Source organism: Cyanistes caeruleus, chromosome 2, assembly GCF_971803275.1.
Source record: "Cyanistes caeruleus chromosome 2, bCyaCae1.hap1.1, whole genome shotgun sequence".
Lineage (NCBI taxonomy): Eukaryota > Metazoa > Chordata > Aves > Passeriformes > Paridae > Cyanistes > Cyanistes caeruleus.
The window spans coordinates 102,568,151-102,592,494 of record NC_141702.1 but is presented as its reverse complement, the minus strand read 5'-3'; the positions used below and the strand labels follow the sequence as shown (position 1 = coordinate 102,592,494).

General features: G+C 40.2%; 1 protein-coding gene across 1 annotated transcript in view; it reads left to right on the top strand.

The window, feature by feature from the left end:
• SUSD4 (sushi domain containing 4) overlaps positions 1 to 20,589 on the top strand; it is a 72,634-nt gene extending 52,045 nt beyond the window's left edge. Inside the window, exons 7-11 of the mRNA XM_086875215.1 lie at positions 2,462 to 2,650; positions 16,504 to 16,695; positions 17,212 to 17,356; positions 18,596 to 18,978; positions 20,164 to 20,589. Coding sequence (XP_086731341.1) covers positions 2,462 to 2,650; positions 16,504 to 16,695; positions 17,212 to 17,356; positions 18,596 to 18,978; positions 20,164 to 20,192 — 938 coding nt within the window. The 3' untranslated portion in view covers positions 20,193 to 20,589. The remainder of the gene's footprint in view (positions 1 to 2,461; positions 2,651 to 16,503; positions 16,696 to 17,211; positions 17,357 to 18,595; positions 18,979 to 20,163) is intronic.
• Positions 20,590 to 24,344: the final 3,755 nt, after the last annotated feature.

Genomic DNA, 24,344 nt, shown 5'->3' with positions numbered 1-24,344 from the left:
GACCCAAGTGCTGTGATTACCAGGCAGGCAGAGAATAGGCAATTCAGATTCCAGACCCTGCCATATTTTGCCAAATTCCATGAAGTTACTGCAGAATTCCAGAATTTTCTTTTTGCTACGTCAGGCACTGGTAAGATCAAAACCACTTGTCTGCTTGCTCTAGGTAGGCTGCCAGTTACATTTTTACGGCCTTTTCATTACAAAAGAGTCTTATGACACTAAGATACCTTTTTTTCCCTGCCAGAGCAGTGGGGAAGGATTGTACAATGTATAAGAATCTAACCTCTATTTTTGCCATGAGATAATAATATTAATTACTAGTATTATAATGATAATTATTATAATAATTTATATTATTATATTATCTATATTATTCTACAATATAATCTTACTTAACTTATTATATATAATATAACATGATATGATATAATAGTGTATATAATATATAGTATATAATATCTAATATAATTATTTATATCTAATTAATATATAATATTATTTATATTGTAATAATTATTATAATATCATAATATATTATAATTAATTAATTATAATTAATATAATTAATATATTATAATAATTAATATAATTATATAATTAAGATGTATATTTATATATAATTATATATATAATTATATATAATAATATATATAATATTATATAATAATATATATAATAATATAATATTATATAATAATATAATATAATATATATAATATTATATATATAATTATATATAATAATATATATAAAATATATGTAAAATAATATATATAATTATATATAATATAATTAATATAATTAATATATTATAATAATTATAATTATATTATATTATATTATATTATAATATAATATAATTATATTATAATAACGTCATTATGTTACTTAGCAAAAACTGGAAAAATTAAGTTTTTCAAGCAGCTTGACTTGTTTGGAGACCTAGGAATTTTCACAAATGCTTGGCTGTCATACATATACAAATAAATCTCTGTCCTGCATGAACAGGAACATAATGAGCATTAAAATTCTGAGCCAGCAGGACCAAATTTTCCCTGCTGCAGTTCAGAGAAGAGTAAGCTTGGTCTTGCTTGGGCAGTCTGTGCTCTTTCTGTCCCACTGGGGGCTGCTTATGTCGTCCTGCTCGATGGGCTGCTCAGTTTGCAGGAATTAGTGTGTTGTGTGGGGCATTCTTGATCAGAGTAGAAGCAGCAGCCAGCAGATAGGATGCTTGAAGCTTTATTTGAGCAGGGACATAACCAACTGTTTCAACAGCTACAAAATCATTGCTCTGGTGGTACAGCATGCTGAAAAAAGCTTTCAAGCTTTTTCTTTTATTTTCTTTTGGGTTTGTTCCTCCCCCTCAAAAGACCATTGCAAGGAAATGGCTGCTTGAAATGCTGCTGAGGCTTTTTGTTTTAAATGTCAGTACCTTACCAGAAGTTCTCAGACTGATTTTTGTTTCCTTCTCTAGCTTAAAATTATGGGAGTCCTATGAACATCCTTCACAAATTCCTAGTAGTGGCAAGAGACCTATTTATGGACTGCCATAATGCAGCTTCCATTAGTCACATGATTCTAAAATACTGTTTTTCATTCCATGATTACTAGTCATCTTTTTTCCACATTATTGCAAATTAAAAAATTAAACAGTATCAAGTATTACCCAAAGGGTCATTTCAGGGCCATGAGGAGTGACATGCTACAAAGACATGCCATCTGTTAAATTCACTGCTCTTTGCTGCCCCAAGTTTGGTTGGTGACCATTTAACTGTCAGTGCTCAGTACCAGCCATGATACAAATCCCTCAGGAGTAATTCCAGAAGCAGAACTGGAACACAGTCTCTGATTCTGACTACATTTGCAGTTTCTGACGATAACAGGTACCTTAACTTTTTGATAACCTAGTCTGAGACCTCGCTCAATGTTTATCATGGGACTGCTGCTAGGAAGTCATGTCCCTTTAAACTTTCTCAGACTGGAATTTCAAAGTCATTAATTCTGCCTGCAAATCTTTTACAGTTGCGTGCACATTGTCACAGGACCGGTTTTAATATTTAAGAGGGTTTACATGCCTGTCATTTTTAGGAGGAGGAATAAAACTCACCATTTATATAAATGACAGTCTTCATTTATTAAAGATTCTACCTCAAAAAGAAATTGCCATCTGCTGAAATGGTGAATGTTTGTTAAACAAAATACCGTCAGTTTTGGAAAACCTTTCCTGGATTTGTTGGGAGCTAAGCCCACGCTAGCAAAGCGTGTGGGCTAAACAACAAAAGGGTTTGAAACAGGATAATGAGGCAGATATATCTGAGGGAGATGATGCAGACACGCCATTCATAGTGGAGAGGATGAAAAACGGCACACTCCTCAATTTAGAAACTGTAACTGAGATGTGTGAAGATGACTGAGATAAGCACTTGATAATAAAAGAAACCTCCCTCTTCTTAATTTGCAGGTTGCCTGAGGCCGTTGGTTCTTCCTCATAGTTACATTAACATATCTGAGTTCGGGGCCTCCTTCCCCGTAGGAACAGTGGTGTACTATCAGTGCTTTCCTGGATATAAACTAGAAGGGGCAGAGATCCTTGAGTGCATGTATAACCTTATCTGGTCAGATAGCCCACCTAGGTGCCTTGATGTGGAAGGTAAATGTCTTACTGTTTGTTTATCTTTCCAGTTTGCAGGATCTGCATGCTCTCTGTGATTCTATCTCAGGGCTGTAGCCACGGCTCCACTCTCAGTGGTGTTTCCACTGGCTGTGCAGAGCCTGTGTGGGTTCTGCTGTGTGCAGCCTGCTGTGCCCTCAGCTCTTGGTGTTCCCCAAGTAGTGTTTGCTCTCGCAGTGTCCCAAGTGCAAGAGGGAAAGCTCCTACTGACTGCTTTGCCTTTAAAATGCAAACTCTCTGCTGCCTTTCTGATCAAAACACTGAAGAAGTTACATAACTCACCTTCCTGTGCAGATGGTCAGAGCTCCTACACATATGGGTAGATTTCCATGATCAGCTAAAAAATACTCCACAGAAGCTCTTGGTTTGGGCTGTGCCAGCTGCAGTCATTATTCAGCGCCACACGCCGCTGCACACTCGAGTATTCGCTGTCTCTCGTAGTAGTTAACCTCAAAGAAGGATTGACAACTAAAACGACTGAGCTAATTTATTGATGAGGAACATAAAAACCATTCAGTGTGAAAACAGGTAGATCCTACTAAGCCAAAAGGAATAATCTGTGACTAGAGCTGGGATGGAGGGTGTTGTAGTACATTTGTATTTGCAACCTAGACATTTAAAAGAGTGATACCGGATGGATTGCTCCATACATTGCCAAAACTGCATAAACTGCCCTCCACCATCTTTACATCTTGAATGAAACATCCTAGGGAGTCATGAGAATCCAAATACATCCTCTGCATTTGGTTCCCCTGAAAGAATTACATTTTTGTTCTATTTCAAGCCTGTAAGGACGCTCTCAATGTGTAGAATTTAGCGAGAAGCAATTAGAGGAATTCATATGTGATGCTTATGTCACTGAACTAAATGCTAAGCATTCTGGAAGTGCAAAAATTTGCCAAAAGCATCAACAAAGTGGTAAACTGCACAAAAATAATTAAATGATCCTTATTTTTAGCTGGCAATTCAAGTTCCAAAATTCAAAAATGCCTTTGCAGTTTTGGAATGACAAAACAAGATGATTTTTTTGTTTGTTTATTTAGCTCACCATGAAAGATTAATCCTCAATCAGCTCTATGTAAGCCATTTTTGGAAGGCTTGTTTGTTGTTGTTTATAGCATGGAAAACACATTAAAAAATCAGAAGGACCCTGTTAGGCTTAATCCAAACAATATAACTGATTTAATAAAAATGACAGTTCTTCAGTTAGAAAAATAAGAGCATGAAAGTCAAGCATGTGAAGCAGAAAAAGTTGTGTCGTACTGTCACTTAATACAGGTGAGGATCCCAGCTGCTATCAGAATACCCAAGAAAACTCATGTGCTCAGTGTTTCTTGCTTGAATTATAAAGTCACAGAGAGGCTCTTTTTCTTGATAATTTAAAACATGAGGCAAGAACTTCTGCCCTGACAGTTCTGCATTTTCAATCACACGTCAAGAGTTACCATCCCTGCTGAACTATGATGATCTGTGATGGAGAGAGCGGTGTGTGCCAGACACTGAGCCAAGGCCATCGGGGAGGCCTCCTGAGTTCTGGTTTCAATTCAGCCTCCCTTTGAATCACTTTCTTACTGCTCTCTTTAAATGCCAAACCTTTCTGTGCTGGTTTCACGTGGGCATCCCATCAGTGCATCTGTTAAGTGAACCACAGGAGACCAAATCTGGAGCACAGCACTTGCAAGAGCTGGTTCTGCTCAGCTTTGAGGGAGAAGAGCGAGCTTCCAGCAGCACTGAAAGGTCACTCCTGACAGCTCTCCTTGTGAACTCTGCTGTGGGGCTGCTTCAGCAGGTGTGCAGTGATCTTCAAAAAAATCCAGATAGAGTAAATCAATTCGAGATGCCCTTGTTTGAAAGTGCTTGTTGAAGTGATTTATGCAAAGAGTGCCTGTCTCCAGGAATTTTTTTGCAATCCACTACTCTTAATTAGTGGACAAAATTCCTTCCCTGCATATTTTTTTATTCTCCACCTTGCATTCCAATGTCAAGCTCATTCTTCAGCATTCCTTTTACATGTGTGGTGTAATCTTACCAGGCAGTGTTTTTCGCAGAGGGAATCTTCAAATAACAAATTAATTCTATTTATTTCTTTTCCATGTTCAATTAAAAATGTATTGTAATGACATTTCCTGTTCAGTATTTTAATATGGTAATGATTAAAAGCAAATGACTGCTAGGAAGCTATAGTAAACCATTTGAGAGCTTCTATTCTCCTATAAACAATGCTGCTTGAAGCTTCCTCATTTAGATGTATGTTCTTGTTGAAGCCTCCACAGAAGGGATTTCCTAAATTTGTGTGTATTCACAAAAATACTGTACATCAATCTGGTGAAGTTTTTCCTCTTTGTTAGGGCAAATAAATTCTGAATGAAGGGTTTGTAGCTCTGTTTAAATAGAAGGTCATACCAGGGACCACGCGGCTCCTATTGGACATCAGGCTTTCTAATGCTTCCCAGCCTTACCCTCAGTATTGCTGAGCACAGAGCTTCCACCAGCTTGGGTGAGAGACTCATTTTTGTTTCTTAAGTTTTTCTTAAGTTTCTTTTTTTCTGATAAGTGAAATCAGTGCTGCTGTAGTCAGAGCAGAGATTAGGGTCTGTGTCACCTGGCGCTGAAGTGCAGCCAGCAGTGCAGAGCCAGCAGCGACTGCTCAGAAACAGCTGTTTGCATCTGGCCAGGGCACTGGGTATGGCTCTGGCAAAAAAGGATGCCTCTAGCTCAGATTGCCAAGTGTTTGCTGGTATGAGATCCTCCTCTTAAATGCTTGTACCTTTGCCAGATTTAAAACATTTGGATTGATTTTTCAGCCTCAAGCTGAATCATTTGGGTGGCTTCAGTTGAAATGGTTGAGCGATATCAGAGAAGGACAGTAAAGGTAACAGTGTTTTTTACCAGTTCTAGAAAATTTTGCAGTCATTTAGAAGATAAGATGAAGCATCTTCATACTGAATTTTCTTCTTCTTTAACTTCCTTAATTTCCTTTTTTTTCTAGTGGCCTTCCACAATTACGCATAAACTTTTTAAACCTTCTTTTGTACTGAAACTCAATAGACAATTCCAAGAAAATTGAAGGAAAATGGGATTTGGGTTTTTTAATTTGATTTTTAAATTGCCAATTTGGGGTTAATTATCCATCTGTAGAAACTTATGTAAGTTAGTGATTGCTTTCTATAAAATCTGGTATGCAAAACTCGGGTGCAGAATTAATGAGAGTGAAGAATACCACATGGGGTATAAATATTAATTGTAAAATAAATCAAAAGGCTTCCAAAAACATCAGAGGAGAACAAATACTTGAAAACATACCTGTATGGAACTCTGTGAAATGAAACATTTAAAACTAAGAGATGTTTATGACATGGTACTCTAAAGTGAATTAAGATGTTACACAGGATTTTGAGGAAAAAAACCCCAAAGACCCTGAACCCAAGAAACCCCAAACCAAACTGAAAAAAAAACCCTTGGCCATGAGTACTTTGGGAGCATGATCTGCATATGATTACATTTCTTGCCATCTGGAGTCTGTATTTTAATATTTCATGCCCTCTGGAAATCTTCCAAGGAGATGTAGGGAATAGTTCTTATAAAGAGCTGGGTGGGAGTGGCAAGGGAAGCAGAAAAAGAGAGGAAGGGCTGGGATAATTTGATTATAGTGCCAGGAAATAAAGCAGTTGTGTGGATAGGGTCATTGGGAATTCCTGGCTTTGTATTTAAGAGTAAAAGGGAAAATAGGTTGATTCAATTTGCAAACAATAGACATGATCCTGTTATCTAAAATGTCTTGTTTCAGCATCATCCCAGCTGAACAGAAAAGCTGGTCTTGCAAGAAATCAAATATATTTCAATATCAAAACTTAGTTCTGCTTTCTGGGACCAGCTGAGGTTAAACTTGAAAGAATGTAAAATAGAAAATTTCAAATTTTTGTACGTAGATTCGAAATTAAAATGAAACAAATATGAGGAATGGACTTCAAAGGAGAGATTCAGTAGAGAGTAAAAACACAGAATAAAACCTGAAGGTATTTCTGAACTCTGGAATAAAAACCCACTTCATTGTGAGAATAGATGAAAAAATACAAAGCTAAGCAACCATTAAGATACTGACAGGATTCTGAAAACTATAGAAACTGTGGAAGAAAGGTAGGAGAAGGAAAGAATTAAGAAATTTTACAACAAAGCTGGAAGTGCAAGGGAACCCAACCCCTCTTACCTGAGCACCAGGAGATTTCTGGAGAATAAAAGCGGGTTAGCCAGATGAAAATCAAAACCAACAAAGTATGCTTCGGAGAAAAATTACTCTGGAAAGACAGGTAAAAATACAGAACAGAGCTTTAAATTTTTCTTCTTATAAGCCTGGGGATAGACACTCAAGGAGAGGGGCTGATAATTCTGACTTAGAACCTGGAAAGTAAAGGGTATGACAGAAGGGGGTGATATTACAGATGAAATGCCATAGCCTTGTAGTAGTTCAAAACAAAATAGCTGAAACTTTGTAACCAACTCCATGCTGGACACTTTGAAGGAAAGCTTCACTGATCTACATTCTTCTGTAACAATTCCTAATGCCACGAACAGTGATTGACACAGAGCTGTCGGTCTGATAAACTAGGAGCTTAAAATCCTTTAAATTCCTGACGGAACAGAGCCACACTGAGAAAAAAGGATAGAAGTCAGCCTGTAATCAGTTACGTTCAGGAGATGGGATGAAGCAAGCAATCCTAAGCCTGAGATGTTATACATTGGTACAAATGGATTTCTCTCTGTGCTTCTCTGCTGACTTTGAGAAGGGTTTAGATAAATTCCAACATGACAGACTGATGTGTATCCTCAGGGATGATAATGTTGATGCAGCACATCTCCAACAGATAGAAGTCCTGTAGAGGGAGCAGAGGGCAGCAATACAAGCAACTTATGAAACACTGTGGTACTGAGAAATTAAGTGAGGTAGATACCAGGATTCTGTTTTAGGTTTGCACCTACTCAGCTTGCAGGCAGGAGGGAGAATAAATTAAATCTTACTCAACTGCCAAAGAGGTCATCCAGGTTAACTGGGTTAATGTTATCATAGGACATATTGATAGCCTGGTTTTTAATAGCTCTGACTACAGTGGTATTTCACTGCCTACAGCAAAATGTGTGACTCAGAAGCTACAACCAGCAGTAAATGTTCAAATAGCAGCAGACAACCATATATCTAAGGACCTTTACTAGGGCAATACCTTTATGTCAGTGACATCTTTAGCCTGATACCCAAAGGATGAAATAGGCTGACAGCGTCTCACCCTGGGGGTGCTTGTCGTGGAAAGCAAATGTGTTAAAGAAGTTTAAGAGTATATTTTTCTTTAGAAAAAGTAATTCAATAATTCTGCTTGTTTCTGCACGGTAGACAGTTGTTTCATTCATCACCCAGGAGTGCAGAAATTATATGCATCCATGTATGAGTGTGGAAGGTGAGCACTTTAACTTGGAGTATCTGGATTTTTGTGTTGTTGGAAAATGCTGAACTTGATCTGTTACCCACAGCTGAAGAGGTGTGGAAAAGAAATGTATTCAAAAGGAGCACAGTGACATGAAATGCTAGACAGAAAAGTCAAGTCATGCTGCTAAATAGTCATCCAATCTCTTAACTCCAGCAGCTGCATTGCAAAGTGAAACATGAAGAAAACTCATCTAAATCCAAGATAGAATGGATACACAACAAAGTGGGCTTTTTGCAGCTCTTGTTGTGAGGGATGGAGGATAGAGAACAGACTCCCAAGTCAAAGACATGGAAGAACATAAATAGCATTATATTTCTAAGTGACTACTCCTTTTTTGCATTGCAGAAATCTTCTTTGATTTTGGCTGGGATTGAAAAAGGTGCTTTCTCCACTGTCCTTAGTTTTTCAGGAAAGCAACAGAATGACATCTTGTAATCAGTTTATTTCATGTCTTTGGTATTGCTTGTCGCACAGGACTGCCACAGTTAATCATTGTTTTACACCTGCTCTATCACCTCTGTAGCTTTCAGAAACTCCTTAGCATTTCCAGAATCAGCCAGACATCCCAACTTGTTCATGGAGCCATAATTTCTGCCCTGAAGTTCCATATTAGCTGCCAGATGCATGTAGAGTTTTACCCATCGTGCTTTAAATATGCTGTGGGTTAGGTAGGGAAAAGCAGACAAAAATTCTTCCTGAGGGCTATTTTATGATATTAATCTTTATCTGACAAGGCTGCTTGGAAGGGAAAATAATGCATTGCCTACCTTGAAATCAAACATCTCTGTCCTTTATGGACATGTTAATTAAATTTGGCCACAGAGTGCACTCACGGAACATCTTCCACAAATGGAGGGAGCTGTAGCTATGGACTCTGTGCATCAGGAAGTCTACTCACCTGTTCCTTTCCAGAGATAAAACCCAATATTTAAAGGGTGGCACTTTCACCAATCAGTGTAGGCAGGCACTTGGGGAACTGAATATAAATAACAGAAACCAGCACTCCTCCATGCCTTCCTGGCCTTGTAAGATGGTGTGTGAAATTACAGTGCTAAGATCATCTGCATCCCCCCCCTTTTTTTAGCTTGTAACTCTCCATTGGGAATGGGACCTTGTGCTTTTTCCTTCCTTATGTGGTATAGCTTGATTTCCTCAGCCTTCAGGTAAACCCTGGATTACAGCTTGTCTATTCCAGCATTCCTTGTCTCCATCAGCCCCTCATGACTGTAGGTAACCCCACACAAGCTCAAGGGATTCTTGCTTATAGCAAAGAGGAAAAAGCTATTCAAAAAACGGGGATTAAAGTAACATTAAAACCCACTGATATATCCAGCTTTCAGGGAGCATTGGCTTTTTCAGACATTCCTGACAGGAGCCTTTGGCTGTTTGGTTTTCTTAGCCATCTTCCTGACTGTTCTCTCTTCCCTCTTCTATTATACTTTTAACCACTTTGACCTTTTCCAGTCCTCAGGTTATCCTGGGATGCCTTTCAAATACCCAAGCCTTGATTTATTTTGGAGTTTTCTAATTCCTTACTGCAAAGTGTCTGTGTAATCCCAGCATCAGCTTCTCAAAGTCCTAAAAAGACCTTTGCTGATCATAAAGCCATTCACTCATGAGGGAAGGAAGAAACAAAACTGGAAGCAAGTGATGAAGAAAACCAAAATTATCTGCTGTAAATGAGACCACAGTGCTCCAAGCACTCACACATTAATAATGAATATAAATATTTCCTTAAATGTAATTGCAGAGCATTTGCTAGAAGTTCTAACTCTTTAGCTGCAGTCTTGTTATAATTTTTTTGTAGTTTAAATGAAATTTTCACTGTTTAACTTGTAATTTATAGGAAAAAGATCACTTGGGGTGTGCTTCATCCTGTATTTGTTGTGAAATGCATTTGAAACTAAAGACTTCAGCATTGATATCAATGTTTCACAGGATGCTGTGCTGGGAAGGGCAGAGTTGTTGAGGTTGACTGTGAATTTGGCATGATGCTCCTGTAGGAGCTCAACTGACTGGAACTGCAAAACCTTCTGTGTAATTTGCAGTTCCAGGAAGGCAGTGTGTACTGTAAGTGATTGTAAAACATTGCTTCCATTTTGGAATCAGCTAATATTAAATTATTATTAAAACGTGTTTGAAAATAGCTTTATACTGTTTCATGAAATTCTCAGCGAGATGGTGTTTGTCAAAGCTAGACCAGAGAAGCGGCTTTTCTTTAAAAAATTAATTATTCAATTAATTTCATGCTCTGTAGAAGGTGATAAGTTCTTCTCACTGTGTGCACATTGAAAGGTTTACCCCACTGTCAGAGCTGGTTCAGAATTACCCAGGGGGGGTTTGCTAGGGGTACAGCCAGCAGTCTGGAGCCAAGAGACCTGGGGTATGTTCCTGCCTACTTGAACATTTACTTGCTGAGTGGTTGAGAAGAAATTGTTTACCTGTTAGGTGTCTTTCCAGTAGAAAACATTGAAGTGGCATTGTGAAGGTTAAGTAATCGAGAAAGGTTAAGATTGAAAAGAATTTGGATACTATTGGCTGAGAATACTATACTGTTAATAATCCTTGCTCTAGGCTTTCAATAAATAAATTCTCTGGCAACTTGAGAGTTCAAAGTAAGCATCTTGTATCTTCATTACTTTACATCTTCAGTCAGGCTTAAATAGGATTTACTTTATATATGAGTAGTCAGTTGTTTCCCCCAAACTTTCTATTCTGTTATTACTCTTGGTGCTGTTGTTTTGCTGTGGGAATGAGTAATCAGAAAATTTCCTGAAAGCATGGTGTCCCTTTCAGAACACAAATTCAATGCCCTCCAGGTTTGTTCCAGTACAACTGTAATAGGCACCAAGCCTCCCTTCACAGTGCCACCAGCATTCATTGAAGGGATGTTTCATTGGGATATTGTGAAGCTGATGTTCACCATAAATGAAAATTTACTCCAGTAATGCTTTCTGTTCTGCTTACATTCCTGAAGAGTGTCATTTAAAAAAAAGTCTCATTAAGAAGCTGTTCTTAGAACGAGATGTTTTGACAGGGCTTATTTTAAAGCAACTGGATTTGCTATTTCCTTCCTTTTACAAACCTGTAAATTCCATCTTCAGGCTTTTGATTGGATACGAGCAGTTAAGTCCTGTAGTTTTTCTTACATCCTACTTAGAATACTGGACATTTTAATGGGAATTTTTGTTTTGATGTTTTAGAATTTAAATACATTGGGTTTTGTAGATTTCTGTAAATTGAAATCTAAGTATAGAATAGAAAAATCCCTTTTTTAGTATTTAAAGTGCAGAATTCATTTCCTCAGGCTCTGTACTGTGCAGTGCAGGTGTGATTCATTTCCTGGTAGTACCTGTGGAAATAGGTCTGTCAGGTGAACTGGACAGGAATTCTTTTGAATATGAGAGAAAAACTTCTTGGTTGATGATCTGTTCTATTCTGAATGTATGAAGGGTGATGACACTGAGGGAACCAAGAAACCAAGGTGTTTTTATTAGCACAGTGCTCATAAAGAAGCAGGAAAAGGAGCAAACATAATCTTCATCTTCTATGTTCCTATAAAAAATATAATTTTCAGATCTTGCATCTCTAAGCATGTGCTTGTTTGGAGGGAGTATGTGGAAAAAGATCCCTCCTTAGGCCCCAGAAGCCAGCCAGTAAAGCTTCAGGTGGGGACCTGGCCACCCTCGATGGGAAGGGTCAGACCTGCTGGGACGTGCACAGCTGTGGTCTCGTGGAGTAAGTGACAGCTTGAATTAAACACTGGTTGGGATGCAGTGGCAAGCTGACAGCTGTCCAGATTCCTGGTGATAATTAGTGTCCTGATGTGTACAAAAATGACCAGTGAGGGTCAGGAGGAGCTCTTGTTCTCTTCCAGTTTGTGAGCAAAGCAGACAGTGTCCCCCCCCACCCTCAGATGATTCTCTGAGTGAGACACACCAGCATTTTCCTGCACAGTGGAACTGACAGGTTTTTATCTGTGTCTTTCTCATCTGGAAGTTTCATCTTAATCTGTTCTCACCCTTTGCATAATGAGCAGGCATTCACCATGTGTTTGGAAGAAGTGTTATTCTCTATAAGGTGCAAATGTCTCTAATCCTCTCCATTCCTGTGTCAAACAGAGATGGCTGGCCTCACACCGGGGTTTTCTGCTAACCCAGCAAACCTAGAAATTAATGTCCTACACAAAAGGTGAACTGGTAGCTTGAAACAAATAATCACTGGTGGAAAATCAGCTTGCTTGTTCCTATCCCTTTTTTTTATTTTTTTTTTTTTTATGAGCAAATGTCCTGTACTTCAAGACATTTTTGCTTTTAGTTTTTGGCTCACATAAAAAACTCTGGGCAAAACCTGAGTGATTTACCACCTGTCTACTATGACCACAGACTAAAACCACTAGCCTTTGAGCACTGACTAAAAAACGGGTTTGAGCAGTGTAAATATCTGTAACTCCACTGTTATCTCTCTACCAGTGGCTTTTAAACAGTCATGCAGTGTCTTTATTCTCTGCCACTGATGTTAATTGAGAATATGCTAATGCCAGAAAATCTTCCCTCCCTCCTCCAGTTCCAGTGTCAACATTGCAGAATTACTGCAGCATCCTCAGGGCAGAGTTTAAAAAGCTTCTTGACCATAATGGGTAGGAAAAATCACTGGGTGAACCTCATTAATTCCTCAAGTGCCCTCAGCCTGTGCCACCCTCTGCTGGCCCTGCTCCCAGGGATGCAGCTCTGCGGAGGCTGTGATGGAGAGGATGTTCCGTGGGGCATACCAGCCCAACCACTGCTCCAGGCCACAGTGTCACCCTGCTGGTAACACAAGGCTCAGCTGCCCAGGTTTTAAGCTCTTCTTGATAGTGCTAGCCTTTCACTAAAATCAGCCAGAGCAGAAAGCTGATCTCAGAGGAGAGCCCTCAGCTCCAGCAGCTCCTGGGAGCAGGCAGGGAAGTCCATGAAATTGAATCAAATCAGGAATTCTTCCCTTCAATTTCCTTGAGTAACAGGACTCTTGAGCATCCAGCAAGGGATTTGTTTGCCATATAAACACAATTGCTCTTTCTTTTTGATGAATGATTCAACTTTTCAGCTGAGAATGCTGAGCTATAAAGTTCCTGTAAATCCCCTTACAGTCTGTGGCCAATTGCTGTACAAAGACAGATCCAGAGACCCAGGATCACCTGCTGCAGAACCACCAGCAGACACTGTTTGAATTATGTCCATCCCTCTGCCAAGCTCCGAAGTTAAGGACACAGGCATGTGGTCTTTTAATGCTGGTCGTCAGAAAATACTACTGGATTATCCATGCTGGATGTTGTAATTAGAGCATTAAAGTCTCCACAGCCTTATAAAGGGAAGATGCTGAAAGCTGTTGGTAGTAAAGATTTACTATATTTAAGAACAGCACTTAGGGCTTTTTTTGATCTGTGGGAACATTCTGAAGTAGAATTCCCTTGTTTCTGTGATTATTGTGCATCCTGCTATTGGCAGTGAAAATGTACTTGTCAGATATGCTTTTATTGTAATCAGTTTATGGCTCTTTTCATTCTGTGAGTTTGATGCATTTGCCTGAAGTCCATGGCTTGTAATTTCCAAACACAATTAGCATTCATCACTGGGAATGCTAGAATTTTAACTGTCCTAAAAAACTTCAGTGGCCTTAGGTCACCTGAGTTTCCCTCCATTTGATCTGACACATTCCTTTAATCCGTGTAACTGGTATCATATACTGGCACCTGGCATAAATAAGGGTTCAGACCCCATAAGGTGACTGGCTCTGCACTAAAAAATTTCTGGCCAAGAGCCAAGAGAGTTCATCAGCCCTCCAGACTTTCATAATCTTTCTTTTCTGTGGTCAAAACCAAGGCCACTTGCTGGCTGTCCTTCCACTGGCTTTAAAGGACTTTGGATCAGGATGACCATGGGAATGAAGTGAGTTGAGAAAAGGACTGAGTGTATGACTAACTGCTCAAAGTGAGTTCATTTAGGGTTGTTTGTGGCATATCTTTGACTTGATTTGTGAAAAGAGGCTTTGAACCTGAGTGCTGCGAGCTGTACGTGTGGGCCAGTTTGCCCATGGAAGAATCCCTGACTCTTGCAGCCCAGTTGACATAAGAATGAAGCACTGTTTCAGCTGAGCTAAAAGCCCTGTTCCAAACCTGTTTCATTGCATCTGCTGGTTCCCAGTGTTTCATGCAGGAGCTGTTGGCAGGTATGACTCCATAAACCTCGATTAATTCATGACTAATACTTGGCAGGGCAATGAAAAATTGTTTGCAGGAGTTCACAGGCAGCACCAGTACACAAACATTTCTCTTGAAATACAGATGTGTCCGTGGAAGGGGTGGCATTCTTTTTAGTACTGGGACATATCCTACACAAAGAGTGATCCTCTTGTTTTTGGGTGTTATAAAACATACCTCCATTTGTAAACAGACTGACAGCTCCATATCTGGGTTGTCCCCACATGCTTTAAATCTGCCTGGAAATGTGTCATTCCTGAGCTGACCCACATTGCTGGGATGCCAGCTTTGAGGGATTTTTCTATTCAGCAGGCTGCTTTGGCTCTCAATGACATTAAAAGGTTAGGGATGATGTAGCAGCTACATTGCTGGAAGGGAAAATTAGTTTCTCTGAGTGTTGCTCTTCGTGATAAGGTGTGTTCTACTTGCTCATTGCTAGAAAGGTTGTGGGCATCTACACATTTCTTGCACATTGCCAGAGCTTGGCAAAATTCAGTTGCAGAGAGCTTAAATTGTTCTCTTCCTTTATTCTCTTGCTCTAATCATGGGTAATAAAAATGTACCAGGTTTCCTTATGGTGGGTCAGGGTCATGGTTCCCACTGATCATTTTCTTTTTAATACAAGAATTATTAATAGGTGCTTTCCTATGATTTCAGTCTGACAACCGAGCTCTAATCTTAAGAAAATTGTTTTCAATATTGAGTTGACTTCCCAGTAAAGTATTCCTCTTTCTTGTGGGCCCAGAGACTTTGGAAAGTGTGCAGAGCATTGAGGATGTGAATTTTTATGTGAATTACTTACTCTGATTTCAAGTTATTATTAAGCCTTGCCAGTGAAAATGCAAACAAAACCATGTCTCTAGAGGATGGGGAATAGACATTGCTGCACATTGTAATCAGCCTCTCTTGAAGATTCATTTAATATCTTGTGTATTTTTTTATGAAATGCATTATTCATGTAACAAGATTCACAGGGAGAAGCAGCTGAATTGTAATTTCTGGGAAGATTCTTCTTCCCAGAGATGTCATTTTCATTATTTAAATCAATGCAGTAGGTCTTGTCTGCATGAGAGGCATGAAGTGAAGGGAAGGGCCTGTAGATGGGGCACTGAGCCAGCTGGGAACTGCCTCTGAAGGGAAATAAAAGCAGCCATCCAGTAACTGAAGCCACTTTTGGGTCAGTATGCCGTCATTTGAAACATCATTAGACTTTGTAGGGTTTTTTTTTTTTTGCTCTGTGCTAGAAGCACTTAAGAAAGCAGTGATCAACCAACACTTACACAGTGGAAAAGTTTCCTCTCCTGTAAAAATACTGCTTGTGAGCTGCTTTCCCCACTGCTCTTTTCCAGAGCGCTCCCTCAGTTCTCCATGGAGTTAATCTGACTGGGCTGTCCTTCCAGGGCCGACAGGAAAAGCCCCACATGTTTATATTGCAATTCTTTCTTATTTACCTTACCCTAAGTAAACCACTCTACTTAATTAATACAAGCTCAGCCTCTGCTATATTTAAGACCTCACTCCACCAGTGGTCCCACGGAGATCAGTCAGGCTGCTCAGAAATAACAAAACACAAATACCACCAGTAGACTTTAAGCTCAACTTAATAAAATTATGGTGATACAGACCGCACATGCTTAAGCAACACTAGGTGCTTTGCATCTCTTGCAGCACTGCTGATGGCAAACTTTATTTTTAAAAGGAATTTAATTAATGCATATAACCATTTAATTACATTAATGGAAGAAAAAATAGCATGTTACAGCTGAATTATAAATGCTTCACAAAGAGCATGATTCTCCTTATTTTGGCTGCCCTGCTCCATCCCCATGCAGCCACTTGATGGGCATGTGTCCCTTTTGTCTTCCTCTCACCCTCCTCTGCCCACAGAGGATAGGAAGCTTCCCAGATTCCACCTCAGTGACCCCTGGCATGTGCATCCCTCCACTGGTGTGGCTGGGCACCTGGCCTGGTGCCACTGGGACGTACCCAGAGGTGCAGGGAGCTGAGAGGGAGCCTGAAGTGTGCCTGCTGCATTTTGACCCTCTGAAGCTGCCCAGCGGTGGGTCACTGGCATTAATGTCTTTATCCTTTTCTCTTTGTTTGTTTGTTTGCCCAAGTCTGTCCACTACCTCCAATGGTGAGTCATGGAGACTACATCTGCCACCCGCGGCCTTGTGAGCGCTACAACCACGGGACGGTGGTGGAGTTCTACTGTGACCCTGGTTACACCCTCACCAACGACTACAAGTACATCACCTGCCAGTATGGAGAGTGGTTCCCCTCCTACCAGGTGTACTGTGTCAAAACAGGTAAAGGATGGTCCTCCCCTAATAGTCCTATCTTCTCATGGTCCCTCGATTTGGAGCTAATCTGTAGGTTGGTAATGCCTGGTGACCTTCATCTATGTCATGGTTAAGTCATGAGCATTGATTTTAAGATGCTACTATTTTCAAACTGATTTTCAAGAGTCTCAGGTTTTGAAAAAGGCTAAATATAATGCGTTCCTGAGATCCTGAACGATTCTAAACCATTTTGATCATTACCTCTATAAATGTATTTTTTAACATCTGGATATTTTTATGTGCATGCAAGGTAAGGTCATGATTGCATGTATAAAAGACAAGTCAAGAGGGAAAAGCAAGATCCAGCCTCTGTGACAGCCTAATGTTATGACTGCTTTTGGTACATGGCAAAGGGTTTATGTGTGTTTTTACAAGTTGCATATTAAAATTGTCTGGTCCTAACTGGCACTTCTGAGTCGTGTTGAATATAAAACAGCAACTGGAAGATACAAGCACAACTCTTGTATTGTCTTTCTGTTACAGAACAAACCTGGCCAAATACACAGGAGACCCTCCTGACTACATGGAAAATAGTGGCATTTACTGCTACCAGTGTTTTATTAGTACTGCTACTGGTTATTTTAGCCAGGATGTTCCAGACCAAATTTAAGACGCATTTCCTTCCACGGTTTGTACTGGTTTCTTCCTTATTTTGAAGGTTGAGGGCCTTGATTCAGTTTTCACACTCAGCACTCCTTGCTGGAGAGATGGAGTAGCTCATGAGCCTTGCAGATGCTTTGTTCTGCTCTGAGCAGAAGTCCCTGAACCTCTGGTGTGGAAGGGCATCCCCAAAAACCTGCAGTAGTCCTTCATGCAGCTAAGATAAAAGGCAAAGTTTGCCAGATTCACTCTGGGAGTAATTACCGCTCTTCTACTGAGAGCTGCTGTTTCTGTCTGTAAGAATAGCTGACAACATTTTTAAATACTCATTTTCAGGTGCTGGGGGAATTAATTTTTTAACTACTGTAGACTTAGTAATGCAAGGTTTAAGAAAGAATTTCTTTTTTCTCTATGGAGAAACTTATATTAAAGGTTTGCTTTAGCTTCATTAGTGTTATTTTCATCACAATCCATAAACGTCTCCTGCATCTTCCTTTATTTCCATAAAATATCATGGAGCTGGCAGCATTTGTCATTGATTGACATAGTGTTCTTCATGAGGAAGGCCTATAGCCTGGACTTGTCTAGCTTACAGCTTAAATGGCTTTCAGTCCTCTCCTTTTCAGATGTTTTCATGTCTTAAAAGTACCTGGGACCAATTCCCTCCTGCCTGGACTATACTGTGCTTAATAGGCTGCTGAACAGATACTTTAGGGTTTAACGGCCTAATAGAAATGTTTTGCTTAAAAAAGAAACCAGTTTAATACTGGTTAAGGAAGCCTCCATCCCTTGAAAGCAAGGCCTGAAGGAGGCCACAAATCCTGCCACCAAACCCTTGTCATCCAGCTGTAATGATCTCAGTGCCTGTTTACTTGGGCTGTAAACACTTTTGTGCTCTAGCATACATTTTGCCAGGGGTTCAGACACTTCTGCCTGGTGAACTGTTGAACTACATCTGTGATCTTATATCCTTGATACCTACTGTGCACAGCACAGCAAATGGTGCTCCTTATCTCTTCCTCTTACCTGTTCACCTTCCCTTCTTGGAGCTGTTCTTCCCATTACCGGTTTCATTTTTTTCCCACTGTAACAGATTCCACCTGTCAACCCAAGCATAGTTTGGCAAACATTTCTGTGATTGTTAACGACCCTGTAGCTTCATTTGGCATGAGTAGAAAGTGCTGTGTTTACTGAAGTTCAGCTGCTGCTCCGAGTTGCTGCTGACACGCTCCTGCTCTCTGCGATAACCTTTCTGTGTTTGACGCAGAGGCAACCAGGAGGGCTCCATGGGCGACCCCGACTTCGTGGTGGTGGATGGTGTTCCTGTCATGCTGCCTTCCTACGATGAAGCTGTCAGCAGCGGCTTGAGTGCCCTGGCACCCGGATACTCAGCCGCCGCAGACCAGGGGCATATTTTGCAGCCAGAAGATCAGAATCCTCCTGCTTACCCTGGTCCCAGGATTCCAGACACGCAGCCCAGTGAATTTGAGACCTGTGACAGTAGGTCAGGTTCCTCTGAACTGCTCCAAAGTTTGTACCCATCCCTGACATGCCAAGCAGCAGTGCTTCCTGGCTCAGATCCAACTGACGTACCCCACAGCACTGATGGGGACGCTGCGTCCACGAGTCCCCGGATCGATATCACAGATGGTGAGTCTTGCATAGGTGCAATAGGTGAGTCCATGAACAGGGGACATCATTTGTTTGTGCTGGCAGAGCAGGAATTCACCCAGCTGACTCGTTTGTACTTTCTCCGTGGTTTTGTCTATGCCTTAATCTGAAACTTCTTTTAAGTCACAGAATGCTGTGGTTATAGAATTTCCTGTCTGTGGTATGTCCTTGCTAGCTGTGGTGCATGTGATTTGAATGCCAGGTCAGGAGGCTCCTGTCCAGACCCCAGTCTCATCAACAGGGATGTACAGCAGCAAAGCCAACCCTCACCTTGCCTGTGCTGGTCTGTTCATCTGCTCCGCAACTGCTGCGTTCACAGCTCCTTCACATACGCTGGCTTTCACAGCAAATGACAGGGTTTTCTCCTTGAAAGAGAAAACAAATCATATTTTCATACTGGGCCAAAATTAGCAGCCTTTATTAACAAACTCATCAGATGTCTGTGCATCCAGCAAAATGTTCCTTCCCTCTGAGGCATGTGAGCCTTAAGCTATGGACATGGAAGTCACAGCGTAAGGAGAATGTGCCCACGGGTCCCTGTGCCAGGAGGGAGCTTGCCATGTATTATTACCTGCCTTTAAATCAAACATGAACATGCACTGGCACGGTTTCATGGAGTTCTGATTGGTGCTGCTCAGCCTGTTAAGGAAACCAGGTGGCTTTCCTTGGAGACATTTAGAGAGAGAGTTTCACATCCCACTCTCCATTGTCTCTGAGCTGAAGCCCAGTGTCCTAAATTCAGTGTGGGTGAAGGTCTGGGTGGAGGAAGTGTTCTGCTTTCAGAGGGGTTTGGATAGTTTTACTGATACCACAAGGGGAACAGTACACCCAGGAGAGGAGGAAATTAAAGGGCTGCCAGTGAAAGTCCCAGCCACCTCGGAATGGTGCTTCAGTGGTTAATGTAGTAGCAAGGATTTTGCATTTAGGTTTTTGTGGTCCTAACTTGTTGGAGAAAATCTGTGTCGTTTTAGTTACCTAATTTTCGTAGAGGTGCTAGAGTCTGAGTGGGTCTAGAATTGGCAATATCCCATGTCTTGTTCAGATATTTGCAATTTGCAGTTATGTCCATTTCTGGTTTTATGGAATTGGTAACAATAATACTCTGCAAAAGTGAAAAGGGAAATTTGCAATCAGCAGTCAATGCTATTTCTTTGTTTCTCCTAGAGATTCCTTTGATGGAAGAAGACCCTTAGCCTGCACTGAGTTGTGTCTTCATCACATTGCACTGTTGGGTGACATGAGTCATGAGGATTCAGAGATAGAAAAGACTCTCTGTGGATTTGGGGAGGGTGTTTTCCTACTTATCAATCTTCCACATGATGATATCACCAGGTTGGGTGTATGTCTTAATCCACAGCAGGGATAACAGCGTCGGAATTTGGAACAGCAGCAATTTTATGAATGAATCCTGGGGATTTGTTGAGAGCAGATGTAGAAAAACAACTGTGGCTTTTTAGAAATGAAATGTGTATCTGCATCGCAGAAAGTCGTATGGCTCTGTAAGAAATGCTATTGGATTTTGATACTAACTGCCTCACAAAAGCATGTAAAAATATGTAAATTTGCTTATAAAGACTGCTTTAAATGATCTATGGACCTCTAGTTTATGAAGAATCCTTTCAAGTTTAAAAAAATATCTGTACTGAAACACACATAAAAAGAGAGGAAAGATCCTCTTTGACTTTCCTATGATAACCAGGAAATTTTTGATTTAGTTGTTGGTGACTTTGCTTCAGACCATGTCTGCAGAAAATATAACAGAAATGATTGGATTCATATATACTTTGATGTACAATAGCAAATATATATAAATATATATATATATATATTTAAAAACTCTTAAAGAGAAAGAAAAGGAAAGACTCACAGGTAACATAACGATCTGGAGATTTTTTTTAAAGGTAAGGCAGAATTTATATAATAGACAATATTCAAAGTATCAATATTTGTATTTATGCAAGACTTCTGTGACTACATTGCATTTGATAAATACTACTGTAATATGAGAGATCTAGAAGATGTTAAAATTATGAAATACATGCTTAAGAAATGTTGAACTGCCATGCTTCAACCTTTCTTAAGCTCTTAAATATATATATATATATATATATATGCAAGTAATCTACAGTCATAGCCCAGAGCACTGCCTTGTCCTGTACATTGTGGTAGTATTCTGAGCCATTATTGTAGAATACTTTTTTAAAAAAATAATAAAGCTGAGTTTCAGTTCTTTTGACTTATCTGACTATTGTGTAGTTGACCTTTTTTTCCCTTCCTCACTTCTTTCCCCAGCTCCTACCTGAAGGTAGGAGGTAGCAGAACACCTGTCCTGTGGCATTTTCAGCTTTACATCCATCATCCAGCTGGAAACTGAGTGTGGTTCTGGTTCAGCAGAGCACATGGAATGGGTGCAGCAGGGGCACAGCTTCTGCAGATGCAATGTGGGTTTTGTTAAGGGTTTTCTCTGCTCTGCAGGCTGCGCCAGAGCATTGTGCTAAAGCCTGCACGAGGGGTTCACTCTGTGGTGTTGCAGGCTATTTTCTCTTTGTCAGGAAAATTCCTGGCTGTTTCATGTACTTACTGAAATCTAAGCAGATTTTCTTGTCTTATTTTTGGTATTGTGCAGATGAAGCATCCTAAACTGGCAGTGTTTGGAGGAATAACTCGCTGTGTTAATGACAGAGATTGCCTCATGTGGGCTAATCCAAACCAAAGGGGAAAATAAGTCTAAGTGCTGATTTTATGTACAAAGTAAATTAATAATATCTCTATTGCTGTAAATAGAGGATCACTACAAGCTGCCCTATTATTTTTTTATGATTGTTTAATGATTTATTTGTATTGTGGTAGCATTTAGTGGCCCCAGTCATGAGTCAGGCTAGTGGAATAATAGATGTGCCGCAACCATTCAAGAAAAGTGTTTATTAGCATCCTGTCAGCAACTGTACATGACAGCAAGAAGCAAAAGCAGACCAAAAACTGTGGCGAGCTGAAGTAATTATGTCAATTATCCTATGTTAAGATTGATGAAAACACAGCAATTGGTACTGAAAAATATTCAATATGAGACATATTCCATATTATCCTCATTCTTGCTTACACAGTATTTGCATTTTTCTTCTCCTGAATTTTCTCAGTTGCAGCTGTGTGTTCAGGTTTATCCCAGATATGTATCTATCAAGATGGTTGTATTTTCTTGGCTACCCCTTCCTTTTTAGATCTCAAGCTTCCCAGAGGTGTTTGCACAACCAACTGATGCTCGGAATTATCAAGACAGGAATGCTGTAAAACCAACCCTGAAGTGAAGCATGCCCCGAGCCTCCAGTCAGTTACGTGATTTCAGTTTCATAATGCCATTGAAAAGTATTGAATTTACTTTAAATGCCTTATAAAATATTATGAAGTCCATCTTTGCTGGTCTTTTAGCAGCTCGTGAAATTTCATTCCTTATTAAATTTTTTTGCTTCCATTTATTAACTTCTGTTATGAAAGCTTCTTGATTAATATTTGGAGCTCTGAGGTTTTACAGATCTACACTGCTGTGTGTATTGTATTGCAGTCATTTCATTAAGGGAGCCAGACAGGGTAACTTAAGAAATGTAAATTAATGACTTATTAGACCATTTTTATTTTTAAGAAGTGCAGAACTGCAAATACACTAGAAAACATGAATGTATTAATTTTGCCTGATAGCCTCTTGATTGCACTCTGCTAAAAGGGAAGAGAGTTTTACCATTTTTTTTGCTTATGTTGGATAATACTTCCTGAAAAGCTGTTTTGGGGGGAATTATTTGTATGGTTGAGTTTGGGGGGTTTTGCATGCTTGAATATTTTGGGGGAAAGAGAGGACTTTGTTCTCATGCTAATTTTTTTCCACATAGGGCTTGAATTCTCATGAAAGAGCTGCCTGCCCCTGGATCCACACCGGTGTCCCAAGCCACAGGGTGACACCCTGAGTCGGGGGCTGTCTCCAGGTGCCCCCAGCCTGCCCAGCAGCCTGGACACCTGGAGAACTCCACAGCTCCCTGGCCTAAGCCCTCAGGATGTCTTTGGGGCCTCAAGAGACAAGAGGGCTGCTATGATCATGGCAGGATTTTCACTGTGTAAATGAGACCAGATGGGAGGATGAGCACATCTTATGCAGATCATAAGCTGTTTTCCCCTGAGCTAACTGGATGTGAATTAAAACAGATCCAGGAAAACCCTTGTTGGTGAGGGGAAAAGCAGCATGTTAGTGAAGATGGACAACCCATGTGCCTTCAGCAGAGAGAAAAAGGGTGTGTGCTTTTTCCTGGAGTGAGAACTCCAGGAAAGAAAAACAAGAACTAGCTTCACCCTGCCAATATTTCTAAAAATGAGAAAAGAGGAGCAGAAGTGAGCAATGTGTCAGTCTTCAACACTGACTTACGAACGGGGACTTGACCTGCAGAGTGCTGGGTGAAGGGTGGGGATCCAAGGTCTCACAGGAGCTCTGCAGGGAGTGAATCACAACCTGAGCATGAGTCAACAGAACCTAGCTGTTGTGAAAATGTTAAATGTCAACACAGGAGTGTTTACACAGAGCTGTAACTTATAAAATGCATGAAGCAATCCTTCAGCTGCACTCAGCACTCATAAGGCCTCAGTTACAGCTGTGTGTCAAATGTTGAGCAATTTTTTTCCTCTTCAAGGGAAACATGGTGTAACTGGGTGGCAGCCAAGCAGAGAGAATCAAGCAGAGAGAATTGGAAGAACCTGTCCTGTCATCACAGGTCACAGATTTTGTAGCATTCAGTATGAGCAACAGAAGACCAAAGAGAACACAGAAATTCAGTTTTCTGTAAGAAGCATATTTGCAAAGAAGAAGGATTTTATCCATAGAAGTAGGACAATAATAATAGACTTAATTGAAGCTTGAGAGAATTAGGTTAGATATTGGGGAAAAACATTCTAGTCACAGGTTTGGTTACTGGGAGGGAGTGATTGTCTGAAGGAGCTGTAAAAACCTCTGAGAGATTTTTAAAGACTGTTTTAAATAAACAGAGGCCAGGAAAACACTCAGAGAGATGGACAGTGTGAACTTCAGGGCCCCTTCTCATTCTGTCTCTGCATGATTCCCAGCTTGTGAGAACTAAACTTGGCTGATGCCCAGTTTTGCCCGTAGACTAATTCCAAACTGATAGTACTGGCACAGTGGTCAGCGCTCATCCAAACCAGAGCCAGAAATACTCTCTATTCCACCAACAGCAGCTTTCATGTAGCGTGGGCTGAACTCCAATAAAATCCTGTGAATTAAACCCTGTTGCATTGAAGTGACATTGATTTCAGAATTTTGTTCTGTGACAAATCCAAACTTGCGATTTTCT